The 26926-nt window shown below is 35.9% G+C and overlaps 3 protein-coding genes across 3 annotated transcripts in view; 2 read left to right on the top strand and 1 right to left on the bottom strand.

Moving 5' to 3' along the window:
- LOC130987821 (uncharacterized) overlaps positions 1–26926 on the top strand; it is a 551243-nt gene that overhangs the window by 165244 nt on the left and 359073 nt on the right. The window lies entirely within an intron of this gene.
- On the bottom strand, positions 9206–13138 carry LOC130987822 (uncharacterized). The gene is made up of 6 exons (XM_057911514.1): positions 12880–13138; positions 11704–11749; positions 10728–10842; positions 10577–10653; positions 9805–9878; positions 9206–9681 (listed from the first exon to the last, which is right to left on the bottom strand). Exons 1-6 carry the CDS (start codon positions 13045–13047, stop codon positions 9643–9645), a joined length of 519 nt encoding a protein of 172 aa, XP_057767497.1. The 5' UTR covers positions 13048–13138; the 3' UTR covers positions 9206–9642.
- On the top strand, positions 17136–19565 carry LOC130987787 (pentatricopeptide repeat-containing protein At5g50390, chloroplastic). Its single transcript, XM_057911462.1, has one exon. The coding sequence runs from the start codon at positions 17305–17307 to the stop codon at positions 19402–19404; it is 2100 nt and encodes a 699-aa protein (XP_057767445.1). The 5' UTR covers positions 17136–17304; the 3' UTR covers positions 19405–19565.

Genomic DNA, 26926 nt, shown 5'->3' with positions numbered 1-26926 from the left:
TCGAGGATTTTATTAGGGGGAACGATCTGAAGGAAATTCATACACAAGGTCGAAAGTACACTTGGTACAAGCCCAATGGCAAATGCAAGAGCAAGATCGATCGTTTCCTTGTTAACGAAACTTGGATGCTTACTTGGGAAGGAAGTTCTGCACGCGGTCTTCAGCGTTCGATCTCGGATCACTGCCCAATTGTTCTCACTACTAGAACGGAGGATTGGGGACCAAGACCTTTTAGGTTCCTAAATGCTTGGACGAATCACCCGGACTTTGAAGATGTTGTAAAGAAAGTGTGGACGGGGACTGACTGTCAGGGATGGAGCTTTTTCGTGGTTAAGGAGAAATTGAAGAAACTTCGCGAGGCTTTAAAAGTTTGGAATCGTACATCCTTTGGTGAGATTGATTCTAAAATTCACGAATTAAAGAAGGAGTTACAACAGAAAGATGAGCTTGACGAGCAGAGTTGTTTAGGCGAAGTGGATGTTATCAGGAGAAATGAGCTCCAAGCTCTCATTTCCCTTCAGATGAAGCATAAGCAGATGACTTTACAACAGAAGGCTAAACTGAAATGGCTTAAGGAGGGAGATGTGAATTCTGGCTTCTTCCATAAGGCGATTAAAGGGAGGCGGTTGAAGAATGACATAGGCGGACTGATCTTTGATAACTCATGGATCTCCAAACCGGAAGAGGTAAAAGCTAGGGTGAGAAATCATTTTGAAACCTTTTTCCAGCGGAAAGATAGACAGATGCCTGTTATTCCCATTGACTTTGTGAGAAGGAAAATCTCTGATGAGGAGAGAAATTGGCTGATTAGAGGTTTTGAACCCGAAGAAGTTAAAGAAGCGGTCTGGAGCTGCTCTGGCGATAAGAGTCCAGGACCTGATGGCTTTAACTTTTCATTCTGGAGATCGGCTTGGCATGTGGTTAAGGAGGATATCCTCCAGGTCTTGAAGGACTTCCACGCGAACGGTAAAATTCCTAAAGGAGGTAATGCTTCTTTCATCGTTTTAATACCGAAGAAAGAAGGGGCTGATTCATTGAACGAATTTCGTCCAATCTCGCTCATTACCAGCTTGTATAAAATCATTGCAAAGATCTTGGCGGGGAGACTGACGAAGGTGATGGGGTCGATCATCTCTGATAATCAAAGCGCTTTCGTTAAAGGGCGGTTCATTCTCGATGGTGCGGTCATTTTGAATGAAGTTGTTGTTGAGTCAAAAAAGAAGCGACGAAGCCGGATATTCTTTAAGATTGACTTTGCCAAAGCTTTCGACTCAGTTCAATGGGATTTTTTGGATACTTTGCTGGATAGAATGAACTTCGATGGGATTTGGAGGAAATGGATTCAAGGGTGTCTTCAGTCAGCCACGGCAAGTGTCCTTGTTAACGGGTCATAAACGGGAGATTTCAAAATGGAGAGAGGCTTGAGACAGGGTGACCCGATGTCTCCCTTCTTATTCCTCATTGTTGCGGAAGGGTTGAATGCGCTTGTTGAGAGAGCAGTGGAACGACAGTTATTGTTTCCTGTTAAGATTGGTAAGGATGAAGTGCCGATTACACACCTCCAGTACGCGGATGACACCATCTTTATTTTAGAGGCTGATGAGCGTAATGTGGAATCACTGAAAAGTCTGTTGCTTCTCTTTCATTTTGTCTCGGGTCTTGCTGTCAACTTCGCGAAGAGCAACCTGATGACGGTGGGAGTGAATGTGTCAGTCGAGAGGACATGGGCTTCGTTTGTCCATTGCAAGATTGGTTACTTCCCGTGTCTTTACTTGGGAACCAAAATTGGAGGCCGAAGCAATGGTGTTAGCGACTGGAAGTTCTTGGTGGATAAAGTCTCAAACAAAATTGCAAGCTGGAGAAAAAGACCTCTCTCGTTGGCAGGGAGGATCACTCTTGTCAAAGCGGTGCTTCAATCTATTCCGGTATATCAACTGGCCTACGCTTTCATTCCCAAGACTGTGCTCAAGAACCTCAATTCCTTGTTCTCCAGATTTCTGTGGGGTGGAGACTCTCAGTCGAGAAGAATCACCTGGTTTAAATGGAGCTCCTTGTGTTCCAGTAAGAAAACAGGAGGTCTTGGGTTTCGGGATGTGGAATTGTTTAATCATGTTCTGTTAATTAAATGGCTTTGGAGATTTTTGGTGGATGGGGGAGCTTTGTGGGCGAGAGTGATCAAATCGATTTATGGGGAACTTGTCTGGGGCGAAGAGGGGGATTGCTCGATGGTGGGAAGAAGTGGGCAGTTGGGGTGGTGGGCGAAAATTGTGGAGAAAGGGGGAGGAAGCGACGATAGATGGTTCATTGATCACCTTCAACACAGTCTCGGGGATGGGATGAATACAATGTTCTGGGAGGACGTGTGGGCTGTTAACAAACCTCTCAAGTTCTCTTTCCCGAGATTGTATAACTTGTGCTCGAATAAGAAAGCCCTCGTCGGAGAGAGTGGGTTTTGGGAAGGAGAAGAGTGGGTGTGGTCGGTGAATTGGAGGAGGGATTTGAGGGAAAGAGAGAATGGACAGGTGGAGGAACTTTTGAGACTTGTTGCTGCTTTTGTCCCTTCTACAGGTTTAACTGATGGATGGAGTTGGAGGGCAACTACGGACGGTAAATTCTCAACAAAGTCGGCTTATGATTTGGTGGCGGCTTCCAGTGAGGCGCAACAAACTCAACCGGCTGAGATGGCTATGGTTTGGGAGGCTCCAACATCGCACAAAGCCAAGGTGACAGCGTGGAGATGTCTTAGAAATCGTTTGGCTACCTGTGACAACTTAAGAAGACGACAAATTCAAATTAGCTGGGAAGAGAGAGGATGCAACGCCTGCGTCGCTGGAGAGGAGACGACGGAACATCTGTTTCTTCATTGCTCGAAAGCTGCGGCGGTGTGGGACCAAATCTTCCAATGGTTACACATCAAAACGGCAAATCCTAGAGGTACTCTCCATCATTACACTTCCTTCATCTCTGCTGCCAAAAAGAAGAAAGGAAGAAGATTGCTAAATGCGTTATGGGTGGGAACGGTTTGGACACTATGGGAAAAAAGAAACGAGAGTTGTTTTCAAGGAAAGATTTGGGATATTGAGAGACTTGTTTTACAGATCAAGGGTAGACTTTGGAGTTGGAATGAGGTCTATAAAGTTTTGGAGTTGAGAACCCCTTTCACCATGTGGTGCTCAAAGGGTTTCAATCTTCCCTTTTTGTTTTGATTGGCATCCCTGGTGCCTTGCTTTTTATCTTAATAAAATTTTAATTTTACCGATCAAAAAAAAAAAACAAGAAGTGTCATTTATATTTATGAATAATGTCAATTATACACAGTGTCATTTATATAATTGAATAGTGTCAATTATAAGCAGTGTCATTTGTATAATAGAATAGTGTCAATTACAAATAATGTCATTTGTATAACCGAATAATGTGATGGGGGGAGGGAAAGGGGGTGTGCGTGAGCACTCGGTGCGAACCAGGCTCTGCACCCTCCACTGCGAATGCTCTAATATAAAATATTTGAACTAACCCCTTTAAAATTATACAGACATTAAAAAAAAAAAAAAGCTCCGGCCAAATGTTATATTTTTATTTAGTTTTACCACAAATTTGCGACAATAATTTAAAAGGAATAAAATCTAAGCAAGTGTTAATTATGTCATGGACATTATTTTTGTTTTAGATAATACACAGTTTATCTTATCCTAAATGAAATCATGATTTAATTGAATCAGAAACATGTGGTGTTTGGTTGCTGATGGAAAATTAATTAATGCTGACTATTGCAATGACAACATGAGGAAGAGAGGGGAGAGAAGATAGACGACTACTCCTCAACCTCAAGCTTAGCTAGTGCCCTAGTCCAATTATTTTGAAGTGGATCATTAATAATTATCTTTAATGGAGGAGTATTTGATAGTAAGTATTACAAATGTGATACATATTTAAGCACGTTCTTGAGTAATCATAACTTGCTTTGACCGATCCATTACTGCCAAACAAATCATATAACTATATGTAATTTCAACAATTTAAACCCTGAATTTATTTACACTATACCAATATCATTATCTGAATAAAAGAGGATAGAATCGTTTTTCTATAATTGGATAAACATAAATTTTAATGGCTAACCTCACAATGAATTCAAAGTCAAGACTTTTAGGTTTAGGTATTTTTTTTTATCAGATTTAGGTTTAGGTATTAGTCACTCCATTATTATGTCAACACACACGTATTATTATTATTATTATTATTATTATTATTATTATTATTATTATTATTATTATTATTATTATTATTATTACTTGAAGAAGGGATTGATCAATTGACACTGCACAGGAATATATATAGGGGCGCGCTTCCGTGAGACCCCTATTATTCGTGAGACACTGAGTATAATGAATAAGACATATATACTGATGAACAAGGCAGTATATACCGATGAATAGCGAAATTAAAAAAAATTGGTAATGAATAAGACATATATACTGATGAACAAGACAGTATAAACTAATGAACAATACAGTATATACTAATGAATAACGAAATTTAAAATATTTCGCTCCCTCCAAGATTTGACCCTGAGAGAAAATTTCGCCCTCTAGGTACAATATCAGCCATAGGATTGACAAAATAAACGCAGGAGATTGTGTCTTAGATCTCATTAAAAATAGGGGGTCTCATTGGAGCGTTCCCCTATATATATATATATATGGAGAATTACGGTATAAACACTTCTTAATATATGAAATACGAACTAGCTAAATGTATGAATTTTATTTAGAACACGTATAAATTCGCTATTTAACTGCATGAATTGCAAAAAATAATTTTTTGCTATCTATGAGATTCGAACTTGGGACTATGAATTCATCAAACAAGGTGATGAACCAACCGTAGATCTTGATGATCCAAGGATTGAAAATGGTTTCTATTTTATATTCTAAAATGTGTTTTTATTTTAATTCACTATGTTATTATTTTTATTTGAATACTATTTACACTATGATTTACCTCTCCTATATATATTATTAAGGATGATATCTGATTTTTAATTGTGAACAAAGCATAACTTTAAATTAATATATATAAAAAGCATTTTATGCTCAAGAAATCATAATAACATAGAAACATTATTTTAGGCTTGAAAAAAATATAATTTTTAGAAAAAAGCATTAATTTGAAAATCTATCTTGATCATCCATCAATTAAAATCAATCCTAAGTTTTCAAAAATTCCAATTTCCAAATCAATCATGTGAGATTAACTTAAATATACAAGTATAATGTATTTATATGTACGTAAATGACTATCTTATCTTATTCAAGGATCGTTAAGGTATCACAAATTATTCTATTTTTAAAAAATAATTTTGTCCATCCAATCTAATTTAGTTAGAGGTTGAATTTGGTTATTAAGTCTTATAAATGGGGTCCTCTCTCTTTTCCTCCCCTCCCACTCCCCATCTCTCATGAGAGGCTCAAATATAAGAACCTTTAAATAAATGAGAATAGAGAATTATTCTCAATCCTTCGATCATGAAGATTTATGGCGAATTCATAATCTTAATAAATGAATGCAGCACTTCATTTTGAATCATGAAGAAATTTCATTTTTTTTTTCTTCGATGCTTTAAATTTAACAATGTGCATAACGAATCAGATCTCAATTGATATGATACAGACTAGAGGTACGAATCACTATGGTATTTGGTTTGAATGATAAGGCATGACTGATAAAATAATCCACTTTAATCAAATGTTTGGTTTGCATGATCGAGCCCGTAATTGATAATTCGGCCCGTATCTAATCAATCATCAATTGAGTGATTATTTATCACTCCAAAGTTGAGAGGATTATTTAATCACTCCTCCTCCAATCCTATCAATTTTATCAATTCTATCTATCTCATCCATTAAACCAAACGCCACCCATTTTAATACTTACTGTGTTGTGCTCTTCTATTTTAATATTTAAATGTACCTCATTTTTCAGAAAATGTGAGTTGTTATCCATTGTAAAAGCTTATTTATTTCAGCAGATGTTATGGTAAGCAAATAATTAATTATATATATGTGGACCAGACTAGACCGATCTGTCTAATTGATTCAGTCAAATAAAATCAAAATCACTATTATTGATGAGAAGAATATATATTAATGACTTTTGTAGCAAGGGTGCTGCTAAGTGTCTGATCCTCATGAAAATGAGGACCACTTAAGTTTTTTATTTCATAGTTGAAGTTTTATTCGAGCACGATTTCGTTAATATGGTAAATAAAAGTTAAAATATATTTCTCGTTTGATAATATCTAAAGATGTGTGCGACTACAACTTTCATCACAAGTAAAGAAAACACAAATAACTTATTCATATATATGCGTCGACGACAAAATATTTCTTATTTAATTATTTTAGTAGAAGTGGTCACAAGTTTGAGTTCGAAATCAAAGCTTTTATTTTTGTGAAGTCTAACTTGTTGACCTTCATAGTTTGTCGGAAATTGACTACACAAAACTAAGTTCATTACTTGTGAGGTAGCAATAGTCGACATATTATTTTTCCGTATTTTTTCGAAAGGGATGTACAAATACCTATTAAATGCAGCAAAAAAATAATAATAATAATAATAATAATAATAATAATAATAATAATAATAATAATAATAATAATAATAATAATAATAATAATAATAATAATAATAAACTATTAAATGCAGCAATAGTCGACATGCCCAATGGGCAAAAATGGAATATTGTCGAGGTCTCTAGAGAAATTAGGGATGAAGGGACAAATCATATTTACTTAGGAATGAATTTGATTTTTTTTCCCACAACAGGTCTTTGGAACAATGAAATAAGAAGAAACGAAGTGCGTCTCAATTAGTAAGTCGGAGATTCAAATCACCTAAAAAAATTTAGTATGTGTCATGTGTGTCGATCATTTTGTATTTCTTTCTAATAACGATAATTATTTTTTATATAAAAAATGAAGAAGCCAATGTTTTTATCCAAAACTACACTCTCTACACAAAGAAGTCTCAATTAAAGTTTGGAATTCCTCAAATTGACAATTAAAGTCTCAATTAAATTATTCAAATCAACAAGCATTTTAGGCTACTTTTTGAGTTTTTAACTTCCTTAAAACAGTTTAATTATGAGGTGTTCTTTAATGTAAATAAATGCAGTTTAGTATTGATTAATACTCTCTTGTATAACTGTTGTTAAAGTTCTTTCTATATTTGAATAGCCACATCAAATACATTTTATTAATTAATTTGGCGTCTTCGACATGGAATATATTTATCAAGAAAACACCTATTTTGAATGATAATTTAAAAATGTAAGTTATAAGTTATAGTAACACACATGACTGAACATTTGAAGAATTGTATAATCCGACGACTTCGAAATTATTCAATCATCAAACTAACCAACCAAAATAAGTGCCACCTAAATATGTTAATATATACTACCAATATCCTGACAAAAAGTACAAAAAATTGAAGTATAACAGAATTTCCAAAATATTATTGAGTAATACCATATATATAGATATGTGCTCATGTTTTATCACGTAACAGAAGTGAAAAAAAATGTTTGAACAAGCACATATTTTGTAACTACACCATCAAAATATGCATGATTAGTAAAATAATCATCGCCCTAATAACTAAATCAAACATGAAGAAGAAGAAGAAGAAGAATAGTGCTCTGATCCATTGGGAAAGGCAGCTATGTTTAAAATAAGAGAAAATAAATGCAAAAAAATGACAACCCACTCACGATACACTAAATAAAATGGCGCAACCTCTTTCAAGTGATGGTGAAATTTAAGATTCAAACCCGACAGTTCTCCTTCTCCCATCTTAAAATCAAGACAGAGATAAATATCAATTCATTCCCTTCTAGTTAGCTCTTTATAACCAACTTTTAGCGTTGTAAAAGCCATCGGTGAGGCGTGAACAAAGCACCCCAGGGCTTAAGCCTTATGTGCCTAAATTGAGGCTTACGCCTTTTGAGTGTGAGGCGTACGCCCTGGGCGCGCCTTAAGCCTCGATCGGTGAAAGGCGCGCCTCTATCTAAGTTTTAAAATTAAGCCTGTTTTGGGGTTTTTTTAGTTAAATTGTTCGGATTTTTGCCAAGCCCATATCAATTAAAGAAAAGCCCAACCCTAATTGATGTTAAATTAAAAAATCCAACCCTAATTGATGTTAAAATTAAAAAATATAAAGCAAAAAAAAAAAAAAAGCTCTGACGCCGATTCTGCTCGCTTCCTCTCTGCTCTCTTTCTCTCCTCACTTGTCACTCAGCTCTTGCAACCAACCTCCACCACGACCCTCCTCCGGCGGCGCGCCACCAATTTCCAACGCCAGCTACTGATATTAGTATACATAATTTTATAGGTGCACACATAGAGAAGGAATAAATTACTCACTACGAGGCTGAATTCCTTAGTCTACGTCATGTACATTAAGAAGTTGAGAGACCGACATTGAAAAAAGCAGGTTTCGGGTGATGTAGACCCCTTGGAAGTAGAGCATTTATCCTCTGATGATGAATGGTATGTAGACAACAATGAGACTCGAGGCAATGAGTCGAGTGACAATGTCAATACAGGTAATACCACACCCAATGAGTGATGGAGAATTCCAAGACCTTCTTGATAATGTGCCGCAAATTGAGGGAACTTCAAGTCATAGGCCTCGTGGCCGTGGAAGTAACAAAAGAAAAAAGAGCATAAGTAACAAAGGTAAACTTTGATGTTTAATTTCATGTATTTATTATTTAATTTATAACATTACTTATGTCCACACTTCACACTGTAATTTAGGTAAGTGCCATATAAATTTGCTTGATGAGAAAGAGGAGTAGGATTGGGAGGATGATGACAATGATGAGTGGATCACTATGATGCTTAAGGATTTAGGACTTTAAATAGGGTTAAAACTTAAGACTTAAGAATTAAGACGACTATGGTGCTTGAGTTTGAATATTTTTTTATGACCTCATTGTGATGTTTGGTTAATTATCTATTGTTTAAATATTTTATTTTGAATTTTTATTTTTTTTACGTCCGAGGCTAACAACCTCAAGGCTTACGCCTTGCCTTTTAGAGACAGAACGCCTCAAATACGCCTCTGTTTTTAACAACCTTGCCAACTACTTCGATATTTTTATAAAAAGAATAATAATAAAATAGTACTTCTAGCAAAATTAATGAGAATAGGCCAAACTACCCATAGATCCAAAAGATTAACATGAAGAGATATCCCCTACCATGCAATGATGCAAAGCACCAAGCAGTAGCAAATAACTAACATGAAAATGTCGTTCCAGTTCTGCAGGTATAACTATTGCAGATGTGTGGTCGACATCACCCGGTGCAATGGCAGGGATCCAAAGCACTGGGCTACCATACATGACAAAAGTTTGAAAGAGACAGATGGAAGAACTTGAAGTTTGGAGAAGTCTACACATAATCCCCGGCCCCGTCTCCGGAGACGAGATTCTTAGAATCGTGCGACAACAGTACAAAATGCACTAATGCAGTGCAGAAAACCCAAAACATTGACACAACAATGCTTCCACATTTTTCAAAACATTTCTACAGAGTTGAAAAGTATTAACCTCTCAACTTAATAACACTAGAGCTAGCCATTCGCACCTCGTAAGCGAGCAATCAACTCGTCCTGCAATTAAAATGAAGTATATCAAATGATGTCGAGTACAAATCATTGAATCCGTGAATCAAATTGACAATAGTGTGAAAGGTCATCCTCGAAAGGAAGTTTGTCGACATCAAGAAAACTTGCCTTTCTCCCCGTCGCTGAAAGGCCTTTATCCCTAAGGAGTGCACGAAGTTTATCTACTGTCAAGCTCTGCAGTTCTGTGAACTCATCCAAATATAGTTTGACTTGTGTGAGTTTCATCATGAGAAAATGATACAGTGTAACAGTACGTAATAAGAAACAGTTACTCTTGTTCCCTATTTGCAGGTATACTGCATATGCACAGAAAGCATATTAAAGAGAAACATATTGCTATTTACTCTTTTTTCATAGTTATTGGCTTACAGCACAAACAGACACTTGGGACATGATAAAAGATACTTCAAGAGACAGCTCAAAGGACTCCTAGAATGTTCGATAACAAGATAACACAGGGTCACCGTTGGCTCCAGTAAAACTTGTCAAGATTACCCAACCAAGTCAGATTCAAAACCACTAAACATTAGACACTAGAATCTTCATTCTGTTCTCAAGCACGACTTGATGACAAACAACCCAGTTCATAGGAACTTCAAAGTGACCTCTCTTTATTTCTTACCAATCTTATATTCTCATAGTTTCTTGCAGAAAATTTTCAGAGAAATCAAGATGACTAGAGGTTATCCATGAGTAAAGTGCCTTTATGTAATTGAGACAAACACAACTCTGTATAGTTACAACACTAAGGGGAGGATAGCATGCAACATTTCACAAACATGCAGCTTAAAGATAGTTGTTCCAACAGTATATGTCCTTACCGTTCTTATAGTTCATCTGTTCAATGATAAAACATGAAACAATTTAAGATGTATCTCACCTTGAGAAGAACCGTGCTGAGTGCTAGACATCGCTTTCTTTCCAGCAGCTTTACCATCCAAAGATTTCTCAGCAGCTCTGGAAAGTGACATTTGGATGGAATATGAAGCCAACAAATTAGGAAAAGATGGATATAACTGCGGATTCATTACCTTTTCCTCGATCCTGCACCTTTCCCATCTTTAGAGCCTGAATCACCCTTTTGTTTCATAAGCGTAAGAGATCTGATCAGTATATTCGTCTGGTTTGTTCTTATAACCTGGTCATCTGTTTAAAAAGAAGATGAGATAATCATTATTTATAGTGACAAGAAGCAAAATAGATAAAAATAAAATGAGATGACAGATAACACTGAAAAGCAAGTACCGATTTATGCGAGCTTCAAGGAGAAGAACATAGCTTCACATTGAAGAATAAAGAGAATGGCAGCAAAGATAGCTTAGAACTTAGTTTCAATAATGATCACTACCAAACAGTCAGAGGTGAGTACACTTCTAACTTGATTCACTTCAATGCCTTATTAGACCTTGGCAATTGGTGAAGGAAACAATTTTCATCTTCTTTTGACCGGAAAATTTCTTCATTTTGGTTAAAACATGATCAATTCATTGATTTTTCATCATACTCAGCTACTATTAAAGAACAAGATAGTCCATTCCTGCCACTTTCAGGGCTTCAGACATATTAATTATCCAAGTCATGTGATCCTTCTAAGTGCAATCACTTAATCCAGTAATCCTAGATCTAAAATGTCTAACCACTATTTAACGAAACATCTTAAAAATCAATATAATGTTAAAAAAGGAAAATGTAACGGAATTTAATCTGACGTTCGTGTTCTTTCTCACTTTCCATCATTACATACACTCAAAGAGATGGTAAGATATCAAAAGCATGACTATCACAGAAAAGAATACTCGTAAATTGTCTGAAGTGGATTAAGACTGAAGATAAATAAGGACACTGAAACAAACACACAAAAAAATCTTTGGATCATAGATGAATCCAGTATTAAAAGGCAGGATCTGTGATGTTTTCCATGTGCGTACTAAGGTCAAACCAATCTTAATCACATACTTTTTCTTGTTTAAATTCTAAAGGCTAATAAAAGGAACTGCATAAAAGTACCTGGAGGTGATGTATCGCGATGGCAAATGTAAACACGTGTCCCTCCCTGCACGAATTGCAAGCATGTAAAACCTTAAGCACAGATGAAGAACTGAAATAAATATGTACATCTTCTGTTGAGATAAAAGTGACCCGTAATATATAGATCGTCTCTTTCTTTGGATAACATACTTAACTAGACATTAAAAGAAATAAAAACAGGACAATACCTTTTGCTTTTCTTACATCCAGCAGAACAAAAAAGTGAGATCCAACATCACATTTTGCTGATTACACAAGAAACCTATAAACCAACCTTTACAAAGCATCCAAATATACATTGCCGTCCTAGAAAAAAGAAGTATTGCAATGAATGTCTACACTACATGTTGAACCTAGAAATAACCTTACTTTCAGCTTTATATTTGCTTCATCACCTCAATCATGTACTAACTAACCTCAAGACCATGTTTTCATATCAAATGGAAACTAACCATTTACTTAGCAATATGTTTCCTTCACCACACAAGAATCCTATGCATTAATCTTTGAAGATGCCTGAAACACCTTGCACTTGTATCAATCAAGAGGAAGTTGTCTTGCTCAACGCAAAATGTACATGAAGGAAGAAATGAACACGTCTATACAAATCAAAACAGAAAAACCCCTACAAGTGCAAGTCTGCAAGAGTTAAACATCAATTAAGTACCAATGCAGGAACTCTAAATTATGGTACCCGAGCAATAAAAGTCTGGACAAACTACAGCATTGATGCCAAAAAGCGTCATCTTTCTAATTTAACTCACTAATGGTAGATTAGTTATTATCAAAAGGAAGCCTGATCTCCATCAATTCCTTTCATTATCATTCTTGAATTCCGACTAAACCGAGAACGTTGCAAACACTATGCTTACCAAATCTCCATGCATGTACTAAAATTCGTGAAAAAGTGGGGGGAAAAACTACTTTCAATCACAATCGAAAATATGGCTTGCTCGAACTGGAAAAATGAAGAACCCTAGAAAAATTATCTTAACAAAAGCTATCAATTTTCACTGACATTGTATAGGAAAATAAACAGTTGGATTCACATTGAAGTAGTAGCAGCATATACGCGATTGAGTTATTATATCATTAAAACAGAAACAATAAAAATATTAAGAATAATCAGAGGGTTTTAGGGGATGAGAAACTTACCAGGTTAGAGGAGAGAACGGTGGAGGAGAAGTTGCCGCGAGAGGGGAGGTTGGCAAGGAACTTGGAAGCGCCGCCACCGCCACCGCCGCCGCCTCCATCGGAGGTTGCCGGAGCATTGCTCAATTCAGACGGCGAGGATGCGGAGCAGCCACCATCCATGATGCCCATAAAATGTAATGTATCAATGTAACTATAGTTAGGGCCAGAGGTAGTCAAACCAATTTTATTTTATACAGATATATTCATATGTATATATGGTAGAACTTCTATTTGCTATATGTGTGATTTATATGAGAGGCCTAAAATAAAAATTTATTTTAAAATATAGAATAAGTATTTTTAGTTTTTTAAATCATAAAGGTTCACGGCGAATTCATGACTTTGTTAGATGAATTCATGATCCTGGCTCCTGAGTTCGAATTTCGTAAGAAATAAAAAATTTTAATTTCGAAACTCTGACATTTACACAGTATATTTCTTATCAATTAATGGTCTCAAATAGTACTCTCTCTCCGTCCACCAATTTGTGTCATAGGGGAAAGGACACGAGTTTTTTTTTTTTAAAAAAGTGTATTGTTTATTTGTTGAGTGGAAATGAGGACTCACAATTAGTAAGTATAATTGACTAATGATATTTTTCAAGATTAAGCCCACGTTTGATTGAGTGTTTTTAGAGGTTGGAAATGGATTCAATTAATTGAATCTATTACTTATTGTTTGGTTTGAGTAATGAGTTAATCATTACCTTTACTTGAGGGTAGCTCAATCATCCAATTTGTTACCCTTCAAAATAGAGGGGAAACAAAAGAAATTGAATCCCTTATTAATGATTATTTCTCATTGTTAAACCAAACATTCAATAAAAATAATAGTTATTGTTACCATTCCACTCATTTATTTGATTCAATATCCTTTCCATTTCTCTACTTGAACCAAACGAGCATTAAAAGTGGTGGGTCCCTAAATAGCATATGTGTAAATAAGTGTAAAATATAATAATACTAAAAATAAATAGGACACAAGTTGATGGATGAACCAAAATGACAAATTACAATACGAATTGGTGGACGGAGTGAGTAATACTTTTAGAAATGATAATAACAAATATAGATGATACTAATAATGCATATTTGAGTGTATTTTATTTAGAGAAAAGTAACAATTTAATCTCTAACATGGACACTCTTATGACGTTTAGTCCCCTATAATCAATATTGGATCAATCAAGTCTCCAATGTTCCAATTCCGGTGTAATTAAACCCTCACCCTAATGCGTTAAACACCGTTTCTTTCTTTCTTTCTTCTCTCTCTCTCTCCCTCTCTCTTTTATTTTTTTACTCCCTCCGTCCACTAATTCATGACCTAAGGAGCAAAACACGGGTTTTAAGAAAAAGTGTAATTTTATTAGTTGAGTGGAGAAAGGGACCCACAATTAATGTATTGTTTATTAGTTGAGTGGAGAAAAGGTGTATTGTTTTGGGACCCACCAATTAAATATAAATAAAAACTTACTAAAAATGGATAGGCCTTGAGTTGGTGGACGTCCCAAAAATGAAAGAAGGCCTTGAATTAGTGGACGGAGGGAGTATTTAGTAATGTGCTTCCTCCACGCCTTGATACTCTGCATATTCCACCCTCAGAAACACCTTATTCACCACAATTTCGCACGTCAAATATTATTTTGTCGAACGATGAATTAAGAGAGGGGCATTATTTCGCGATGAGGCTGATTTTGTTCAATTTCCCCAATTTTAACATCTCCATATCCAATCTCAATCCCTGCGTGAATAGATCAGAGATTCGGGTATGCATGAACTTGAATTTGGGATCCTCAATGTACCTCTTTACAACCCTCTTCGCCTTTTTCAACCTCTTTTCTTTGCGGGTTTGCGCCGTTTCCACACATTTCCTACCCTCAATCAACTGCGTCTTCAAATATTTCCTCGTCCATAACAAATGTGTTGTTCTACTGGTACCAATTCCCCCGCTGCTTGATCTCCTTGTCAAATTTCTTCTCCTCCGCCAACTCCTTATTTATTCTCTGTCAAATTCTCGCGCTTTGGGCCCTTCTAAAATTCGGAAAATGGTCTCTAACAAATCTTTCAAGTAATTGAAATCCGCGAAAGCGGCCACATTGGCAGCGAGGGGGGTTTGGGGTGGCGATCGTGCAGCCATAGCACGACGGTGTAGAACCCTTCTTTGTTGGATTTTCGGTGTCTCTAACTCCTCGGAGATTGCACACAAACTCTAAGGCTTTCAATGGGTCGTGATCCCACTATATATTACAAAATAAAATAAAAAAATAGTAAAAAATTAGAGGGCGTTAGGGGAAGTGTTTAATTGCACCGAAATTGGGACATCGGGGGTTGATTAATCCAATGTCAAGTATAGAGGGTTAAATGTCGTATGGATGCATGTCCATGATACAGGTTTAATTTGCTACCTTTACCTTCTTTTTATCTCCCTAAGTAGGGGTGGCAATCGGGTACGACAGACACGGATAGTGACTATCCATACTCATACTCACGAACTAAATTGATAATAGATCTTAACCACGAAACTATCCGTGGATATCAAATGCTATCCAAACCCGCCACCCGCAGATACCCGCTAACCGTCGAGTATCCGCCAACCCGCTACCCGTCGGATATCCGCCACCCACTATTCATCGGATACCCGCGAAACAGAATTTAAGTATAAATTTATAACAATTTTAATACAAAAAAAAAATCACCACAAATCATATATTCAAAGGCCATATTTTTATGATATTTTGTGGGTATTTCACGGGTAATTGACGGGTATTTTCGCGGATATTTTTTGCGGGTAAACGAGTTTCACGGGTATGGATAGTAAGTATCCAAACCCATACCCACAAACTAAATGAATAGTGAATTGCAACCACGAAACTATCCGTGGATATCAAATGCTTCTCAAACCCACTATATTAGGGTAGGATTTTTACGAATATTCGTTACCAGTGGGTAAATTGTCATCCCTACCCCTAAAGACATGTTTGATATTTCTATTGGGATAAATTAACGAAGATAAAATTCAAGATATGCATTGTAAATAAGATGAGATTAGTAACATATCTTAGTGTTTGAACCAAGATTAAAATATACTCCCTCCGTCCATGAAATGTTGTCCTAAGGCATGGAGGCACAATTTTTTTAAAAAAATTGTGTTGTTTATTTATTGAGTGGAGAAAGAGGCCCACAAACGAAGAAAATTGAAAAAAAGTTAATTAAGTTAGTGAGTGGAGAATGAGGCCCATATATTAGTGAGTGGAGAAAGATATCCATGAATTATTATTAAAATAGACTATGACAATTTTTTGTGAACGAACCGAAACGACAAATTATGACAACATTTCGTGGATGGAGAGAGTATTATAAATAAAATTTGAAACAAATAAGTAAAATAACATAAAGTCCCACAAATAAGTCAAATTTAACTAAATGTCCGAATTAAATATTTATTTTCTTCTTCATAGATCTCGAACTAGATCTTTGTGAGATATGCAAATTTACAATAGAAATAATGGAGGTTTGCGACAGTGACAAAACATAAGCTTTATCCATAGATAGTGATAAATCAGCAAATCTCAAAAATCTCACTTATTAGAAAATTAATAAAATAAAAGGGGGAAAAAAGCAATTCCTAAAATTCAACAATTTTTTTATAAATTACTCCCTCCACCATCCATCCCAATAAAGTGACCACTTTTCTATTTTGGTTTGTCTCATTACAAGTGGCCCCTTTCCAAATTAGTAAAGATTTGAGCTTAATTAAGCCCATTAAAATAAGTTTAATTAAGCTTGTACTTTAAACCTATCTCCTCTATTCAGAAGTAGGAGTCCACCGCCTTCTTCTCTGGTCGTCTCAGCCGCTGGTGAGGATGCGTCCGATCGAGGACGTCGCTCCTCGTCCGTTTCCCTCTTTCAATTGCTTTATCAGGTTCTCAGTTTTGCGAAACATCAAATGAGTCCTAATTCTCTCCTCTGAAATCGAAATCGCCATCGCCATCGCCATGCAACCTCTGGCGTCATTGTCGCCTCAAGGTCGGCGTTGCTCCGTCTTAGCCTGACATCTCTCCCTCTCGCTCTCGCTCCTTAGTCTTAATTAACTCATTAATTTTAATGGATCACACTCAATTAAAGTATAACAATTAATTTCTCTCCGTGTCGATAAGAAAGTGATCACTTTTATTGGGACGAATAGAGTAATAAATAAATACTAGTACTAGTTTTTTTAGGTTTGTTAGTTGAACTAACCAACAAACAATTAGCGTGGCGGACAGTTCGAAGCTAAACTCATACAGAGTCCTTCAGTTACAACCAAGATTGCATCTTGAAATCTCATTTCAATTTGTTCAATTCTGTCAGACTCGATTAATTTCTTCTCGCATTTTCTTTACCACGTATGGACATCTCATTGCCACTGGATCAAATCCAGAGCAGCTTCAAATTCGCATGTTCACTGATAAACCCCACTATTTTCAAACAAAAATTCCGACTTTCTGACGATTTTTCACTCGGCAGGAGAAGATGCAGAGCCCCTATTGCCAAGTTTAGATGTGCTCTTTTAGACCAGGGATTAAGGCCTCGACCGATGCCAAAACCTCGTGAAAAGGAGGAAAATAATTTGAAGGAAAATGGATATTTGGAGGAAAGGAAATTGAAGAAACCGAATTTGGGTGTTGGGATCTGTTCCCAGATTGAGAAATTGGTTTTGTGCAAAAGGTATAATGAGGCTCTAGAGTTGTTTGAAATTTTGGAAATTAATGACGATATTGATGTTAGCTTCGATACTTACGATGCGGCGGTGGGTGCTTGCATTGCATTGAGATCGATTCGAGGAGTGAAGAGGGTGTTCAATCACATGCTGAACTCCGAGGTGGAGTTGGATTTATATATGATGAACAGGGTGTTGTTGATGCACGTGAAATGCGGGATGATGATTGATGCGCGCCACCTGTTTGAGGATATGTCCGAGAGGAACTCGGTTTCATGGAATACGATAATCGGGGGGCTCGTGGACTCGGGTGATTTTTTTGATGCTTTCAGACTGTTTCTGATGATGTGGGAGGATAGTTCAAATGTTTGTTCTAGGACATTCACCACGATGGTTCGAGCAGCAGCTGGCTTGGAACTTATATCTCCGGGGCAGCAGCTACATTCTTGTGCTCTGAAGATGGGTGCGACTGAGGATGTCTTTGTGTCGTGCGCCTTGGTTGATATGTACAGCAAATGTGGTAGCATTGAGGATGCGAGGTTTGTTTTTGATATGATGCCGGAGAAAACTACTGTAGCGTGGAACACCGTCATTGCTGGCTATGCACTCCATGGCTATAGTGAAGAAGCATTAAGCATGTATTATGAAATGCAGGATTCTGGTGTCAAGATGGACCATTTCACTTATTCAATGATTATACGAGTTTGTACACGGCTGGCCTCATTGCAGCACGCAAGGCAAGCTCATGCTGGTCTTATCCGAAACGGTTTTGGATATGACGTAGTAGCTAATACATCACTTGTTGATTTCTATAGCAAATGGGGGAGGATAGAAGATGCTCGGAATGTTTTCGATAGGATGCCCCGTAAGAATGTTGTGTCGTGGAATGCCTTGATATCTGGATATGGTAATCATGGTCGTGGAGCTGAGGCAGTAGATTTGTTTGAGCGAATGGTTGATCAAGGAATGGTGCCCAATCATGTCACTTTTTTGGCAGTTCTATCTGCTTGTTGTCATTCAGGATTGTCTGACCGTGGATGGGAAATATTTGAATCTATGCATAGAGATTACAAGGTGAAGCCTCGTGCAATGCACTATACGTGTATGGTTGAGCTATTAGGCCGAGAAGGGCTCCTGGATGAAGCTTTTGCTCTGATTGGAAGCGTTAAGCCCACGATAAATATGTGGGCTGCATTGCTCACAGCTTGCAGGGTCCATAAAAACTTTGAGCTAGGTAAATATGCAGCTGAGCAACTTTATGGGATGGGACCTGAGAAATTATCTAATTATGTCGTGCTATTGAATATCTATAGTAGTTCTGGGAGATTAGACGAAGCAGCTGCAGTCCTCCAAACCTTGAAAAGAAAAGGTCTAAGAATGTTACCCGCTTGTACTTGGATAGAGATAAAGAAGCAGCAGTATGTTTTCTTCACTGGAGATAAGTCCCATCCTCAGACCAAGGAGATTTATGTTAATTTGGACAATGTCAAGCTGCAACTCTCCAAACATGGATATGTACCTCAGAGAAATAATTTGCTTCCTGATGTAGATGAACGGGAAGAATCTATGCTACTCCATCACAGTGAGAAATTGGCTATTTCATTTGGGCTTATTAGCACTCCTAGCTCTACTCCTCTGCAACTTGCCCAGAGTCATAGGATATGCAACGACTGCCACAATGCAATCAAACTGATCTCCACTGTCTACAAACGAGAAATTGCCTTCAGAGATGGTAGTAGATTTCATTATTTTAAGGAAGGTCGTTGTTCTTGTGGTGATTACTGGTAACATTCGTAGTTTTATATCTAAAACTTAGGAATAATTTTCATTCAACAGTGTAGGCTTTACCTTGCATTCTGTCTCTCCAAAAATGTCTACGAATGATATTGCGAGCTATCTCTTGAGTTACTTTTCTACATTAAATTATATAGTATATGAGCTTCAGAAAAGCTATATTTTGCTTTGAGTTACATGTTTCTATTTCTTTTAGACATCCTGCACTTCATTAGCAAGGATTCGACTTTCTGTTTCCTTTTATTGTTTCCATCTTTCTGATGCTTGCTTCTATATTTGCTAATCTCAGTTAAAAATGATTCCTTCTTTTCAAACATATTTAATGCAGCATGCCGAATTTTCTTGTTTATGATGATACTAGTCAATAATTTATCATTTTCCCATAAAATATTGCAAGCTATGTTTGCGATTAGCAACATATCACAATACACTATGATATTGTATTAAAGTCCACCTCATATAAGACGAACCAAGTTGGTACTTTGAGGAAAATTACTAGTTGTTTTTCATGTACCAGAAAACCTATCTGATCATGCCAGTTATTTACAATCCAGAGCTCAGCTACATTAGCATGGTTTCATTTCAACTGTTATAATTGAATTGCCTGGCATTTTGTGCCTTATTAGGAGCACAGTTTCATCCCTAGTCTGTATCTAGAAATTCTTGGCTCCTCATATTATGGTTCATGTGTTCCTGCATCTTTTAGAAAGTCATGCAAAAGTCTGATTTTTTTTTTTTTTTTACTTTTCTCAATTACACTTCGAGTTGCGCATTCATTTAGGAGCGAGAAATTGGCAAGGGTTAAATTTAGGAGAGGAAGATCAGCAGGGAATCAATTAGATAATTGGCCCTTTTCAGAAAAATCAACTTCATTACTAGCAGGATTAGGTTGCATCATTATAATCATATAACAAAACCAATTAATGAAACATAGGGGAAGCAGGCAGAGAAGAACAATCACTGTTATTCTGGCTTTAAGCTAGATAGACTGATTCTTTAGACCGATGATAATTTCCTGGAGTTCTTTCATTACATTCCTCTTATTTTATGTATTTGATCAAATAAAATATATTTTATGCACTTATGATGCGAGCAACTTAGTGACAAGTACATCTTCATTTTACCCATGGTTGAAACCCCTTCAGCTAAGAGCAGAGTAGAATTACATATTTTCGTATCATGCATTTTATTAGCCTTTGTCTGTCAGGCTTTCTTCAGGATGAAGTGGAGACCTTCCTTAATATGTTGTATGCAAGTTTTTCTCATATACATATTATATTTGTCTAGGCTTGTTCAAGCATGAACTTCTTGACTATTGAATATCTTAAGTATTAAAAACTATCTGTTACCTTTATATACCATTTGATTTAGGCACTCTCTCTTCACTGCTTTTAGTTTGGCTGCTATCTTTGATTAATGTCCAATCATTGCAAGCATACTTGTTCTTTGTGTGAGATCACAGAACCTACAAGCAGAGTGTAATGTTCATGCAGACCAATTACAGTTTAATGTTACACTGTAGTGTTTCTCTTGATTATATGTTTTTTATATTGTAACCAGAGATAAGAACCTAATCTGTTGGCTACATTTCTTGCATCTAATTGTTTGAACAATTTTGATGATTTCACTTGTGTAAAGCATCTTTAACTTATAGAGGAGTTCATTGTGGTTAACTGGTCAGAAACCTGAATGCTCATGTACTAATGTGTCTATACAATCTTCTGAGTTTGATTGTTGATGATCAAAAATAGAGGCCCCAATGAGGCTTGAAGCAAAGGAATCAAGTCTTGCCCCGTAACGTTGTCATGCATTGCTGCACTGATTCTAGATTTGTTCATGTATCTCTTGTTTCATGATTTTGACATGTATGAAATGAGCAACTATGCCATCGCTGAGATAGATGAGGTGGGAGCTTTTTGGGCACTATATTCTGGCTTGAGTCCATCACATCGCCTGCATTTTAGTACATAATCTTTCTGCTATTCTCATTGACATTTAGTTACCAATTCTTGTGAGGTATATATCTCGTGTTTAATCGGGTTTGTTCCTTCTATTTCCTTTCTGATGCCACTAAACCATTAAATGTTACTTTCAAAGCCAATATACTATAACTTGCTATTATCCAGCTCAGAATCCGTGTATTGATGTAGATATGAGGCCTTTCTTATATGCACGAACATCCTTGATTTCTACAACTTGACCAGTTTTCTTATAATGCTCGTTTTTGCAGCTGTTTGTTAGGTGCTGCAGGCTTTCAGTTCTGATGGAAATTCCAGATATTGGTAATCCTGTCACGGCGGTTTAATCACTAGTGTTTTTATAGAACTACATCTGGAAAACTGCCAGTATTTTCTTCTAACAAGGAGTATCAATTGTTTTTTAGGCACATGACATATCAATGCTTTATTGATGACTGACGTATTTATATCTGGACTTTGTCACACCCTACTGCATGGTCGTTAGCTTCCACATGTTCGAAGTAGTATGTTGTAGCTCTACACACATTAACTTTGCCCTAGTGATCACCTTTCAAGACTAGCAGCTGAGGCTTAACTTTCCACTACAGGAGATAAAGATCTCGTGCTTGTCACAAAGTAAGAATTGCTAGTCGTTTTATTATGCATCATTGTCATGATCATCATGGTCATGAAGTAAGAATTTGCAACTCAATTTATTATACATCATTTTTCATGAATCACGATCATGGTCGTGAAGTGACAATTCTGATTCCTTTTATTATAAATCATGGTCATATCTGTGGATATTCTGCTACCAGTACAGGTAATAGATGATCATTATTTCAATTGTGCAGGTGGGCGTCGTCTCGTTTCAAAGGTCGCTCTTGTTGGCTGGTCGATTTGATATTTTCTCTCACCAAAAACACTGATTGAAATGTGATGTTAACTGTTCAAAGGGATAGCACCGGGTAAGTACTTGATCACAACTTTTCTCTTTTCGATGAGCAGCATGTGTTTTGGTGAAGATTATACTATAGTTTCGTTGATTAGAATTATCCAGTAGGGAAAAGTGATTGACATTTGGGTGAAAGCAATGGGATGGTGACCACAGCATTGGTACCAGCTGCATGTGCTATTAGGCATAGATCTACATTCTCTCATCACATCAAGATCTTGTGAAAAATAAGGTCGTTTGTCTATTATCATTATTCTCTTATGCATTCTTGTTCTTTCATGAAAAGAATATCATTAGCCTGATACAGATTATCTATCTTGAATTGGTTTTTCTCTCTTTTAGACATCACATCTCGTGAGGAATATAAGAAGATGTAACACGATATATAGTACTTAGTCATGTTGTATAATGCACGCGTCTGCCAAACACGTTCGCTCATGAGCTAGTGTTGGATAATTGGACCACCACGAACTTTTCCTAGCTAGCATAAACATAGTACTATATAGGAAGAGGTACAAAAAAACTTGTTATGTAGCCATTACAAGAGAAGCATGAGCTAGCCCTTCCATTGACCAAATTTCATCAACTAGGATTAACCTCTCCTTTACGTCAACTGAAGCCTGAGGGGGCGTCTACTTTGAGTGATCGATTGGATAAACAATACATATGATCGAGTATTTCAGGAGTTACACGATCCAACAAGTTCAAAAATATTCACTCCATCAGAATATGTGGTAGATTAGCCAGCCTATATTTCTTTCATCTATCAAAGCTATAAGCCAAAGTAAACGTTCCCTATAAGTTCAAGGTTCATAACATGTTATATAACACGGCAATTAGAGCCAACCCGTTTCCTATGATTCATAACATGGTGTTTTCGTGTTTGTTTTTTGTCGACTTCATGTTTAGTAAACTGACATTAGCTATTATATTTCAAGACAAACAGGTGGAACTACATCAAATTGGGACTTCTCCACAAAAGTTTGAGTTGGGCTATGTTGTTTTCATGTGTTGTCTCAACTCAAGGTTTGCCTGCCCGAATTCATCTATTGACACTCGAAGGTAGGTCCTTGAAATTTGGTTGCTCCCCTTCCTTTACCTTAACCCTAACCCTAACCGAAGGGGTTTTGATGAGGCCTTTCGAGCGAAGCTCAACCTAGGCGCGCTCGCTCAGTAAAATCCGAGACGAGACGAGACGAGAGACGCGGCTTACAACGGAGATTGGGGCGATGGGGACTTGAGGGAGGTAGTAGCAACATCCCACATGAAGGCGGCCGGGAGGAACCAGACAAGAGCCATTAATAATTGAAGATTTGGAGTGAATAATGAAGCACTTTATGGTTTGGACTTTTATTTGTGGGCAATGATAAAAGCAACCCACTCCAAAACTGTTGCAATGCAATAACATATATATTTTTCCAGTGCAAAGCCATTTCCAAATTGTCAGTGTTTGAGTCCCACAAAAAGATGAAACTTTCATACACACCTTCAAAAGTGATCTCTGCCATGATGCTTTCTGTACATCTTCTAAAATGGCCCAAATTAATGAATCAAGAGACATTTTTTATTTAATTTTTTTTTCTTTTATGTGTGGAAATTTCACTGTGCATATGCTCTTTGATCAAACTATTCCTCCATCAGAGGCAGTAAAAATAATAGGAATACATCCAAATATGTAAACATCTGAAATCTTTGTCAAGAGTTAAATTCCCAAGGCACCTGTTTTCACTCCAAGGGTCTCACTTTGGCTGATTCTGCAACTTTTCCAACTTTTTCTAAACTTTTTTCTTGTACATTGAGATATAAAAAAATATATTGAGCATTAATGCACAAACAAATTAACATACAAAACTTTAGATATATTTGTATTTATTTGGTCCAACTTCGTGAAAAGGAGAATACTAAGTTGGGCATTTTGTGTTCAAGTTAGGACAAATGTCATCGTCTTCTTCACTTAGGTATCTCATTTAAATATGAATTGATCATGGGACAGTGAACTTTAATTAATAATTTTAAAATTAAATTAAATAAAAAATAATTGAAATTGAAGAAAAAATTATTAAAAATTTAAAAATTGATAGTGGGACATCGAGAGCGAGACGCTAAAAGTGGGATAGATGATCTCATCAGTTCTAGATACCTAATGGTAGTTCAGTTGAAACTATTTTCAAAGTTTTGTAGTTAATAATAAAAAAAATTCTAAGCAAACTTTCTTGATTATCCGACTGCAATTCTTTTAAGGGGTTATTGCCGGAAAATACATGTAGTTTGTCAATTTTCTGGTTTATAATATGACCTTATAATTTGACCAAAAAATACATCAATTTTCAATTTAATCGCAATTATAACATGACCTTATAGTCTGACCAGAAAATACATTAATATTTATTATTTCATATTAAATTGTTATAAAATATTGTTAATTGATTGATTTATTTTTATAAAAAATAAGTTAGATGATTAATTATTTTATATTAATTATATTTCATAATATATATATATATATATATGTATATATATATATATCAAGATATTACATTGATGATTTAAAAATACACACACACATAATATATATATATATATATATATATATATATATATATACATACATACATTTTCAACACACAGAACATATATATAAATTTGATTTTAATATTTTACACGCAATTATATATTTCTAATTTATTGGTTCTAATATTTTTTATAATTTCATAATTTAAATAGATAAATACTTATTATATATGTAATATATTAAGATAATGTTAAAATCAAATTTATATATATGCATTTGTGTGTCGAAAATATATATATATATATATATATATATATATATAATATAGTATATATATTATATATATATAATGAAACAATTAATATAAAATAATTAATCATCTAACTTAATTTTAATAAAAATAAATAAATCAATTAACAATATTTTATACATAACAATGTAATATGAAATTACAATAAATATTAATACATCTATGATGAACAATGATCTAAATAAGGTCATGTTATAATTGAGATTAAATTGAAACTTTGTGTATTTTCTGGTCAGACTATAATGTCATGTTTCAATTGCGATTAAATTGAAAATCGATGTATTTTCTGGTCAAATTATAAGGCCATGTTATAAATAAAAAAATTGACAAATTATATGTATTTTCCGGCACTTAATAACCCCTTCTTTTAACATGCATCAAACTTTTCACAAAATTCATTGTGACAAAATCTATTCAAAAGATTATTTTTTGTAGTTATATAAAAGAGTGAATTTAAATTAAGATCCTTGAAGCAAATTTCAATTGAATGATGACAATTTGAAAAGACAAAAAATGTTAAGGATTTGTCATAATAACTGTGTTGATGATTACTCAAAGAAAAGGGACCTACGTACATCTTTTTTTTGCTGTGTTTGCTTTTGTAAAAAAAGAAAAAAAGAAAAATTGATTGCTGTTTAAATTGGCTGTATCTTCTGACCCTATATACATATAAGTGGCACAAGGTCTGGAATTACAAAAGCTGTCACATTTGACACACAATTTCCCAATGCCATTATTATTATGTCTTGCTCCATTAGACCACATTATTCATCACAAGTCACGATTTTTTATGTTGTAGAATTATACTTTGTCCCATGTATTATTAATATTATTAGTGTTTCTTTTCTCGAGGATTTTTTTATTTTTTTTTCATGTTATATATGGGAGGGTTAAATAAAAATATTAATCTCGTGGTAATTAAGTTCAAATCAATCTAAATAATTGATCTTTGTATAATCTAATATTTCTATAGTCGACTACAATAAAAATTATTTAATATATAGTGATACAATTTTAGTGACATCAGAAGTCGTGTCATAAAATTTAGGGTTAATAGCCGTAAAATACACAAACTATTTTGAGATTTGCATATTGCACATGACCTTCAAAATTAGCCTCAGAATACATGACTTTTCAATTTAATCGCAATTTGCACCTGCGTTGACTAACACTTTGATCGGTGGTGACGTGGCCGTCGGATTTTGTTGACGTGGACGATTTTCCGATATAGTAAAACGACGTCGTTTTGTCAAGCTCTTTTAAATTAAAAAAATAATAATAAAAAAATGGAAAAATCCTTTTGTTCCATTGAAAGGGGAACCGCCAGCCACCTTCTTCCCCAGCCAACCCTGAAAGGCGCGGCCTTAATTTCCGACGCCGAGCAACTCCACCGCCACTACTGCTCCGGCTGCTGTACTACGACCACCGCGCTCCTCCAATCGCGCCGCCGAGTTTCACCACCCTCTCTTATTTCACAATTTTAAGATTTTCGGGCTAGGGCACATCAGATCTGTGTTTGCTACTATCACCATCGGACCCCCAAATCCGAATTGCAGGGGGGAGGGAGGGAGGCTGCTGCGTCGACGTCGGAGTTGCAGGCGGGGGAGAAGGGGTTAGGGTTTCTTCCGATGGAGAGGCAGATGCTCGAAGGGGCGTTGGAGATTTCTTTGATTTTGATGTTTGATTTCTTCGATTCAAAGGGACGGTGGTGGTGGTTATTTGGAGATCTGGAGATCTGTGGCGGTGGTTATGGTGGAGGTGAGGCGGCGCGACATTTCTTC

The sequence above is a fragment of the Salvia miltiorrhiza genome, chromosome 6, assembly GCF_028751815.1.
Source record: "Salvia miltiorrhiza cultivar Shanhuang (shh) chromosome 6, IMPLAD_Smil_shh, whole genome shotgun sequence".
Taxonomy (NCBI): domain Eukaryota; kingdom Viridiplantae; phylum Streptophyta; class Magnoliopsida; order Lamiales; family Lamiaceae; genus Salvia; species Salvia miltiorrhiza.
The sequence above is the reverse complement of the archived record's forward strand: the minus strand, read 5'-3'. Positions and strand labels throughout refer to the sequence as shown.

Coding starts and splice junctions, on each gene's coding strand:
- LOC130987822 (XM_057911514.1), bottom strand. CDS start 13,047: ATGGGCATCATGGATGGTGGCTGCTCCGCATCCTCGCCGTCTGAATTG. Junction 10,654..10,727: donor GGTGCAGGATCGAGGAAAAG/GTAATGAATCCG, acceptor GTCACTTTCCAG/AGCTGCTGAGAAATCTTTGG. Junction 9,682..9,804: donor TTTCAGCGACGGGGAGAAAG/GCAAGTTTTCTT, acceptor TTTTAATTGCAG/GACGAGTTGATTGCTCGCTT.
- LOC130987787 (XM_057911462.1), top strand. CDS start 17,305: ATGGACATCTCATTGCCACTGGATCAAATCCAGAGCAGCTTCAAATTC.